The sequence below is a fragment of the Symphodus melops genome (genome assembly GCF_947650265.1).
Source record: "Symphodus melops genome assembly, chromosome: 10".
In the NCBI taxonomy this organism is placed as follows: domain Eukaryota; kingdom Metazoa; phylum Chordata; class Actinopteri; order Labriformes; family Labridae; genus Symphodus; species Symphodus melops.
Window position 1 is genome coordinate 325510 of NC_136700.1, and position 10000 is coordinate 335509.

General features: G+C 53.9%; 1 protein-coding gene across 4 annotated transcripts in view; it reads left to right on the forward strand.

Moving 5' to 3' along the window:
* Positions 1-9922, forward strand: part of wdr62 (WD repeat domain 62) — a 14779-nt gene extending 4857 nt beyond the window's left edge. The window contains exons 12-34 of one of the 4 annotated variants that reach the window (XM_079354032.1): positions 1-72; positions 284-409; positions 1159-1232; positions 1642-1763; positions 2172-2247; positions 2557-2668; positions 3136-3199; positions 4334-4447; positions 4537-4637; positions 5741-5793; positions 5877-6101; positions 6183-6256; positions 6345-6502; positions 6589-6702; positions 6796-6907; positions 6984-7050; positions 7152-7221; positions 7817-7942; positions 8211-8475; positions 8562-8815; positions 8942-9010; positions 9392-9483; positions 9565-9922. The exon at positions 1-72 is cut by the window's left edge and continues 20 nt beyond it. In XM_079354032.1, coding sequence (XP_079210158.1) covers positions 1-72; positions 284-409; positions 1159-1232; positions 1642-1763; positions 2172-2247; positions 2557-2668; positions 3136-3199; positions 4334-4447; positions 4537-4637; positions 5741-5793; positions 5877-6101; positions 6183-6256; positions 6345-6502; positions 6589-6702; positions 6796-6907; positions 6984-7050; positions 7152-7221; positions 7817-7942; positions 8211-8475; positions 8562-8815; positions 8942-9010; positions 9392-9483; positions 9565-9765 — 2741 coding nt within the window. In that variant the 3' untranslated portion in view covers positions 9766-9922. The remainder of the gene's footprint in view (positions 73-283; positions 410-1158; positions 1233-1641; positions 1764-2171; positions 2248-2556; positions 2669-3135; positions 3200-4333; positions 4448-4536; positions 4638-5740; positions 5794-5876; positions 6102-6182; positions 6257-6344; positions 6503-6588; positions 6703-6795; positions 6908-6983; positions 7051-7151; positions 7222-7816; positions 7943-8210; positions 8476-8561; positions 8816-8941; positions 9011-9391; positions 9484-9564) is intronic. The other 3 variants (XM_079354034.1, XM_079354033.1, XM_079354035.1) reach the window with 3 other exon arrangements.
* The last annotated feature ends 78 nt before the right edge of the window (positions 9923-10000 follow it).

The following is a 10000-nucleotide window of genomic DNA, read 5'->3' on the forward strand; positions in this document are numbered from 1 at the left end:
TGGACGAGCTGGTGAAGATCGAGGCTCATGACTCGGAGGTGTTGTGTTTGGAGTTCTCGCCCATATCCACAGGTGAGTTGGTCCTTTGACCTTTGATGACCTTTGACCTTCATGCTGTCAGTGCTCCCTCACAGACACTCCAGTTGGTCACACAGGTTTCCTTAAGTGGCTTCAGCTGTGATGGGTTATATTAGGCTCCGCCCCCCTCATATAGTGGTAGGTCTCCATGGTAACCACAGACTGGACCGTAGAAAGGGCTTGGGCCTGTTTGTTGTGCTTCCAGGTGTGAAGCTGTTGGCGTCGGCCAGCAGGGATCGACTCATCCACGTCTTCAACCTGGACAAGAACTACAGCCTGGAGCAGACGCTGAGCGACCACTCGGCCTCCATCACTGCTGTCAAGTTCACAGGTAAACCTGCTCACACACAGGTAAACACCTCTACCTGCTCACACACAGGTAAACACCTCTACCTGCTCACACACAGGTAAACACCTCTACCTGCTCACACACAGGTAAACACCTCTACCTGCTCACACACAGGTAAACACCGCTACCTGCTCACACACAGGTAAACACGGCTCCACGCTCACACACAGGTAAACACCGCTACCTGCTCACACACAGGTAAACGCCTCTACCTGCTCACACACAGGTAAACACCTCTACCTGCTCACACACAGGTAAACACTGCTACCTGCTCACACACAGGTAAACACTGCTACCTGCTCACACACAGGTAAACACGGCTCACACACAGGTAAACACCTCTACCTGCTCACACACAGGTAAACACCTCTACCTGCTCACACACAGGTAAACACCTCTACCTGCTCACACACAGGTAAACACCTCTACCTGCTCACACACAGGTAAACACCTCTACCTGCTCACACACAGGTAAACACTGCTACCTGCTCACACACAGGTAAACACGGCTCCACGCTCACACACAGGTAAAGACCTCTACCTGCTCACACACAGGTAAACCTGCTCACACACAGGTAAACACGGCTCCACGCTCACACACAGGTAAACACGGCTCCACGCTCACACACAGGTAAACACGGCTCCACGCTCACACACAGGTAAACACTGCTACCTGCTCACACACTAACACACACAGCTGGGAGCTCTGACAGCTTCCTGTTTCCTGTCAGCAGGTCAGAGTCCACACGTCCACATGGTGAGCTGTGGAGCCGACAAGAGCGTCTACTTCCAGACAGCTGAGCAGGTCCAACACACACACACACATATGTACACACACACACACACACACACACACACACACACATATGTACACACACACACATATGTACACACACACACACACACACACACACACACACATACACACACACACACACACACACACACATACACATACATACACACACACACACACACACACACACACACACACACACACACACACACACACACACACACACACACACACACACACATACACACACACACACACACACACACACACACACACACACACACACACCTACACACACACACACACTCGGACACAGTCTTGTCTTACCGTGTGTGTGTGTGTGTGTGTCTGTGTGTGTGTATATATATGTGTGTGTGTGTATATATACGCGTGTGTGTGTGTGTGTGTGGCGGTGCAGGCGGCAGACGGCGTGTCGTTCTCCAGGAGTCATCACGTGGTGGAGAAGACGACGCTCTACGACATGGACCTGGACTCCACGAGGACACACGTGGCCATCGCGTGTCAGGACCGCAACATCAGGTGTGTGTGTGTGTGTGTGTGTGTGTGTAGTTTAATGTGTGTGTGTGTAGTTTAATGTGTGTGTGTGTAGTTTAATGTGTGTGTGTGTAGTTTAATGTGTGTGTGTGTAGTTTAATGTGTGTGTGTGTGTAGTTTAATGTGTGTAGTTTAATGTGTGTGTGTGTAGTTTAATGTGTGTGTGTGTAGTTTAATGTGTGTGTGTTTAGTTTAATGTGTGTGTGTGTAGTTTAATGTGTGTGTGTGTAGTTTAATGTGTGTGTGTTTAGTTTAATGTGTGTGTGTGTAGTTTAATGTGTGTGTGTGTAGTTTAATGTGTGTGTGTGTAGTTTAATGTGTGTGTGTGTAGTTTAATGTGTGTGTGTGTAGTTTAATGTGTGTGTGTGTAGTTTAATGTGTGTGTGTTTTCAGGGTGTACAACGTGGAGACGGGGAAGCTGAAGAAGTGTTTGAAGGGCTCGTCCAGTGACGAGGGCGCTCTGCTGAAGGTCAGAGTGTGTGTGTGTGTGTGTGTGTGTTAATGTGTGTGTGTGTCTCTGTGTATGTGTGTTTAATGTTTGTATTACATATTAAAAGTAATAATCTCATGGATGTTTGAGGCCGCACGGCGTGATGAGCGGCGTCAGCACTGAAGTGTTTTGAGCGATGAAACAGGGCGGGAGAGTTCCTCATTCACAAACAGGAAGTGGGACTTTAAAGGAAGCGTTTTAGCAGCTGACCCTCGTTAACCCAGGACACTTCATCACATGTGACAGGCAGTCTGTGCTGTGATTGGCTGATACCTGCTGTGTCTGCAGGTCGAGATGGATCCGTCGGGGTCGTTCTTCGCCACCAGCTGCTCCGACAAAAACATCTCCATCTTCGACTACGAGTCTGGAGAGTGTGTGGCCACGCTGTTCGGACACTCAGGTGTGTGTGTGTGTGTGTGTGTGTGTGTGTGTGTGTGTGTGTGTGTGTGTGTGTGTGTGTGTGTGTGTGTGTGTGTGTGTGTGTGTGTGTGTGTGTGTGTGTGTGTGTGTGTGTGTGTGTGTGTGTGTGTGTGTGTGTGTGTGTGTGTGTGTGTGTGTGTGTGTGTGTGTGTGTGTGTGTGTGTGTGTGTGTGTGTGTGTGTGTGTGTGTGTGTGTGTGTGTGTGTGTGTGTGTGTGTGTGTGTGTGTGTGTGTGTGTGTGTGTGTGTGTGTGTGTGTGTGTGTGTGTGTGTGTGTGTGTGTGTGTGTGTGTGTGTGTGTGTGTGTGTGTGTGTGTGTGTGTGTGTGTGTGTGTGTGTGTGTGTGTGTGTGTGTGTTAACACCAGGTGTGTAGCTGAAAGATTCCCCTCCAGGTGTCGGAGCTCTTTGGTCTCTCAAGTTCGACTCACCTGCTGTTTGTCTCCTCAGAGATCGTCACCTGTATGAGGTTCAGTCAGGACTGCAGACACCTCATCACTGTGTCAGGAGACAGGTAAACACACCTGAGACGGGTACACACACACCTGAGACAGGTACACACACACCTGAGACAGGTACACACACCTGAGACGGGTAAACACACCTGAGACGGGTACACACACCTGAGACAGGTACACACACCTGAGACAGGTAAACACACCTGAGACAGGTAAACACACACCTGAGACGGGTACACACACACCTGAGACAGGTAAACACACACCTGAGACAGGTAAACACACACCTGAGACAGGTACACACACACCTGAGACAGGTAAACACACCTGAGACGGGTACACACACACCTGAGACAGGTACACACACACCTGAGACAGGTAAACACACCTGAGACGGGTACACACACACCTGAGACAGGTACACACACCTGAGACGGGTACACACACACCTGAGACAGGTAAACACACCTGAGACGGGTACACACACACCTGAGACAGGTACACACACACCTGAGACAGGTACACACACCTGAGACGGGTACACACACCTGAGACAGGTAAACACACCTGAGACGGGTAAACACACCTGAGACAGGTAAACACACCTGAGACGGGTAAACACACCTGAGACGGGTAAACACACCTGAGACAGGTACACACACACCTGAGACGGGTACACACACCTGAGACAGGTACACACACCTGAGACAAGTACACACACCTGAGACAGGTAAACACACCTGAGACAGGTAAACACACACCTGAGACGGGTACACACACACCTGAGACAGGTAAACACACACCTGAGACAGGTACACACACACCTGAGACGGGTACACACACACCTGAGACGGGTACACACACCTGAGACGGGTACACACACCTGAGACGGGTACACACACCTGAGACGGGTACACACACCTGAGACAGGTACACACACCTGAGACAGGTAAACACACCTGAGACAGGTAAACACACCTGAGACAGGTAAACACACACCTGAGACGGGTACACACACACCTGAGACAGGTAAACACACACCTGAGACAGGTAAACACACACCTGAGACGGGTACACACACACCTGAGACGGGTACACACACACCTGAGACGGGTACACACACACCTGAGACAGGTAAACACACCTGAGACAGGTAAACTGCTCACTGTTGTTTGTTGTGGTGTGTGTAGTTGCGTGTTTGTGTGGAGGTTGGACTCTCAGATGACCAGCACCATGAGAAAGAGGCGGGGCTTCAAAGTGAGCGCTGTACCTGAAAGCTGCGGCGTCAAACAGCAGAACATCAGGTGAGTCAGGAGGGAGGGGGTCTGCCTGTGTACCTGACAGGTGTGTGTGTGTGGGGGTCAGGATTCAGGTGTGTTCCTCCTCGTTTCAGGAGAGAGACCTTCATCAGCGTGCCGTCGGCGCTGCTCCCTCAGCTGGACGAAGAGGAGGAGCCTGACACCGGCACTCCAGCCAGACCGGACGCTGCTCAGGGTGAGAGGGCGCCGCCTCGTCAATCACCTCAAACACCTGTTTCCCCTCAGAGAGCCTCAAACACCTGTTTCCCCCCTCAGAGCCTCAAACACCTGTTTCCCCCCTCAGATAGCCTCAAACACCTGTTTCCCCCCTCAGAGAGCCTCAAACACCTGTTTCCCCCTCAGAGAGCCTCAAACACCTGTTTCCCCTCAGAGAGCCTCAAACACCTGTTTCCCCCCTCAGAGAGCCTCAAACACCTGTTTCCCCCCTCAGAGAGCCTCAAACACCTGTTTCCCCTCAGAGAGCCTCAAACACCTGTTTCCCCCCTCAGAGAGCCTCAAACACCTGTTTCCCCCTCAGAGCCTCAAACACCTGTTTCCCCTCAGAGAGCCTCAAACACCTGTTTCCCCCTCAGATAGCCTCAAACACCTGTTTCCCCCCTCAGAGAGCCTCAAACACCTGTTTCCCCTCAGATAGCCTCAAACACCTGTTTCCCCCCCCTCAGAGAGCCTCAAACACCTGTTTCCCCCTCAGAGAGCCTCAAACACCTGTTTCCCCCCTCAGAGAGCCTCAAACACCTGTTTCCCCCTCAGAGAGCCTCAAACACCTGTTTTTCCCCCTCAGATAGCCTCAAACACCTGTTTCCCCCCTCAGATAGCCTCAAACACCTGTTTCCCCCCTCAGAGAGCCTCAAACACCTGTTTCCCCCCTCAGAGAGCCTCAAACACCTGTTTCCCCCCTCAGAGAGCCTCAAACACCTGTTTCCCCCCTCAGATAGCCTCAAACACCTGTTTCCCCTCAGAGAGCCTCAAACACCTGTTTCCCCCCTCAGAGAGCCTCAAACACCTGTTTCCCCCCTCAGATAGCCTCAAACACCTGTTTCCCCCCTCAGAGAGCCTCAAACACCTGTTTCCCCCCTCAGAGAGCCTCAAACACCTGTTTCCCCCCTCAGAGAGCCTCAAACACCTGTTTCCCCCCTCAGATAGCCTCAAACACCTGTTTCCCCTCAGAGAGCCTCAAACACCTGTTTCCCCCTCAGAGAGCTTCAAACACAGACTACTCTTCTCTTAAAGCACCTGTGCAGGTGACCACAGTGTGACTCTGACTTTTCGCTGTTTCAGATCCTCAGCTGCTCCAGACCAACGGGAAGCTGCCCATGTGGTTCAGGAAGCTGGTCAGTTCACCGATGATCGCCACAGACCGGAGCGGAGGTCGTGATGTCACTGCTGATTGCTTACATGCATTTTGTGTGTTCAGCAGGGGCAGGGCGGAGCCTCCTGTGCGGTCCAATCAGACGCAGAGCCTCCGCAGGTACGCAGTCGCTGGGCGGAGCGGCAGGAACCTGTGGTCATCTGCTCCGCCTTCTCCCCGAGCCCCACCAAGAGTGAGGAGGAGGAAGAGGAGGAGGAGGAGGAGGAGGAGGACTTCCACCCTCAGAGTCTGGAGAGTCTGCTGGGAGACGAGGAGGACGAGGACGAGGAGGTCAGTTCAGTTTCTGTCATGAAGACTTTGTTCATGCGTGACGAAGAGACGTGACACTCTCTCACTCTGTGTGGAGTCCAGGTGCAGCAGGACCCAGGTGAGGGGGGGCGCACGTTCATCCTGGACCCAAACACGGACGAGTCTCCTGTGGACGGGTGAGCTTCATGTGACACCACAACACACCTCAGCCTGTGTGTTCAAGCTGTGTGTTTCAGTGTGTGTGTGTGTGTGTGTGTGTTTCAGGGATTTTGATGTTGAAGGGGAGGCGGACTCTCAGCAGTCTCAGACCCAGCTGGAGGTCCCGGGTAAGGGGGTGGAGCCTGTGTGGAGCACTCAGCTGAGTCCGGACTCTGCGTGCTCTGAAGGTTCAGCAGGAAGTTTGGAGCAGCAGCACGACGCAGGTCAGACACATTCATGATACCTTCTCCTGGTCGTCATGGTAACGTGTTAGTTTGAGTGACGGGGGTCCGGGTCTGTCCCCCCTCAGACACGGACTCTCTGAGTCAGGGCAGCTCTGTGGGCAGTCTGGTCCTGGAGGACGACGAGGACAGGAACTCTCTGAAGACCCACTTTGACACTCTGGCCTCCAGTCTGAACGACGGTGACTCTCTCTCTCTTCTTCGTCTGCACGTCCACGCCGCTCTCCCCGTCACGCCCGCTGACGTGTGTGTGTGTGTGACCTTTGACCTTTCAGAGAAGTTCGACACTGACCTGAGGACGGTGCAGCCTCCCGAGGAGAAACACTTCCTGAACCCCCGACTCAGCATCTCCACTCGCTTCCTGTCCCGCTTCCAGGACCGGATCAGGTCAGTCTACCCACGATCCCCGGGGACGCTAACGTCAACGTTGTCATGGCGATAACGGTACTTTCCTGTTGTTTAGGATGTGGCCGAGCCAGGCTCCTCCCCCTGTCTCCATCCCAGAGGAGAGCAACGTCAGCATCACATCGGTAACGCAGGAAGTCAGAGCTTCGGCTCAATTTCAAAATAAAAGCCGACTTTCTGAGTTGACAGATGAAATAAAAAGTGTCACCTGGACGTTTGTTTGCAGGCGACCTCGGAGTCGAGCGGCGAGGTCACGTCAGCTGACGCTGCGCACAAAGAAAACGACAACGCTACAGGTGAGGCGTCACGTTCTCTCAACTTCCTGTCAGGACACGTTCACACCTGCGTCTCCTCTCACGTCCACCTGTCAGAGCAGCAGGTCACCTTCATCACTGTGGGGGGGGGGGGGGGGGGCACACTCCCTCTGCGCTGAGGGAGGGCGGAGCACGCCGTGCATGAACAAGGGCGGCGGTGGTTGTGGGTCCTCTGATGGTCGGGGGGGTCGTAGAGCCAGATCAGCTGAGTCTGCCCCCCCCCCCCCCCCCGTGGACTACAAAGTCCTCCATGCTGCCCCTTTACTTGATGACGTAGAAGAAGAAGAACACTTCACTTCTCTGAGGAGTCAAACGGGTCCGAGGAGCTCGACTGGTCCGACTCGTTCTTCAAACAAGCTTCAGATAAGAACCTTGTCTTTAAACTAAGGAAGGACACTTTGTTACCCAGGAGCTCCCTGGACCCTGGACCGGCTCAGAGTCACTGACCCGGTCCAGGTGAGACCAGCTTTAGAGGACGTTTTATAAAACAGTCATAATGGATCCGACTCTTCCTATTGGCTACTGAACCAGGAAGTGTGTGTGTGTGTGTGTGTGTGTGTGTGTGTGTGTGTCACAGTCAGATCCAACCAGTCACTCCTCGTCCGTCGTCGAGCTTCCTGCATGATTTCCCATCGGCCCCAACGCCGCCCGCTACGCCGACGACACACCGTGGTTGTCGTCCAGTGCGGAGAGAAGCTGGGAGGTGTGTGTGTGTGTGTAGACACGCGGGGGTGTGTGTGTGTGTGTGTGTGTGTGTGTGTGTGTGTGTGTGTGTGTGTGTGTATAGACACGCGGTGTGTGTTTATCTTCCTCCGTCACGAGGTGGTCACGGTGGTTAAAGGTGGTGGAGGGCTGAAGGGCCCATTCTGGATTTGATTTATGGATCTAAACTGAGTTCAGGTGAACTGGCAGCTCCCCCCCCCCCCCCACACCCTGCTCTCTGACCCTCTTCTTCTTCTTCAACCAATCAGACGTCCCTCCCAGGACTCTGGTGGCCCACAACAGCAGCGTGGTGTCTGCGGTCCAGCAGGGGGCGCCTCGCCTCGGGTACCTGGGAACCACAGCGAGCTCCAGAGCCAAACTGATCCAAGACCCCCTCCCCACCTCCTCCACTTCCTGTCATGAGGAGGAGAACATGTCCGACTCCTCAGACCTCCCTCCTGACGCCCCCCTGATGTCAGCTGGTGTGGAACTCCAGAGCGCCAACCCAGTCCCCGACCAGGACCAGACCTGCAGGTACCCCCTGAAACCTCAAGCTGCCCCCCTTTTCATGTCCCACCTCCCCAGACGGTCTGATCGTTGTCTTTTCTTTTTTTAATCAGTGTGGCGGCTGCGGCGTCCGTGGAGTCTCAGGGCTGCACACCTGAACAAGACCTGCCCTCTCGTGTGATGTCAGAGGGTGCGGTCGCCAGGTGGAGCGTCAGTAGCATCGAGGAAACACTAACAAATATAAACCAAACCCTCACAAGTCCCGCCCCCTCCAGTACCCCCACACCCGCTTGTGATGTCATCGCCGACCCCGCCTCTAGACGGGAGGAGGGTCCAGGAGGGCCCGACACTGACCCAGGTAACACAGGTGAGACTGCTGTAAGATGCTGACCTGCCATCAGGCCGCCACCTGAAAGTTCTCCTCCAATCAGAAACACGACGAGGTCATCGACAGACGTTTGATTTACTTTTTTGTTTTTGTTAAAAATATCAGAGCGATCTTCAGGAGACTTCCCGACCTCTTCTTCCTCTCCTCTGACAGACCGCCACCTTCCTCAGACAGGTAACCCCTCCCCCTAACAGTTAGCCCCTCCCCTAACAGGTAACCCCTCCCCTAACAGGTAGCCCCTCCCCTAACAGGTAACCCCTCCTCCTAACAGGTAACCCCTCCTCCTAACAGGTAGCCCCTCCTCCTAACTGGTAACCCCTCCCCCTAGCCGGTAACCCCTCCTCCTAGCCGGTAACCCCTCCTCCTAACAGGTAGCTCCTCCTCCTAACAGGTAGCTCCTCCTCCTAACAGGTAGCTCCTCCTCCTAACAGGTAACTCCTCCTCCTAACAGGTAACTCCTCCTCCTAACAGGTAGCCCCTCCCCCAAACGGGTAACCCCTCCCCCTTTATTGACTTGGAGCGCCCCCCTCAGTCATCAGGTCTTTGTTGTTTCAGGTGATGAAGAGTCGGTCAGTCTGCAGCAGTGTCAGCAGGTCGCCAGCGAGCTGAGAGAGACGGCGAGACGAGCTGTCCACCTGTACGGACAGGTGAGACCAGAGAGCGCTGACTCCCCCGTGAAACACTCTTTCCATTTTTACTTTGACACTCGTTTCTTCTTCATGGTGCAGCTCGGCGGGTCGGAGCGGCGTCCTCAGATGGCGTGCGTCCTGCGGGAGGCGTTTGACGTGGTTCACTCTGAGCTGCAGGCGGTGCTGCGGGGAAACAGCGCCCCCTCTGGCCTCATGGAGAGCGACGGGACCATGTGTCTGCTGGAGAAGTACTCCGAGCTGCTGCTTCAGATGACCCGGACCAAACTGAACCGAGTGTGAACCCGAGCCGGCGCCACGGCGGCGGCGTGCGGAGGACAAACCCTGCGGACGCTTTTATAAACAGCAGTATTATGTTTTAGCACCTTTTGTTTTTAAGATGTTTGAGAATCACTGTACAGAAAGTCTTTGATGTTTCTTAATAAACGTTTCATGTTTACGTCCTCGTGATGGTCAAAGTTTTCCTGTTCACACGAACGCCACGAGAGGACGAGGTCCGGACGCGTCGCCATGATCG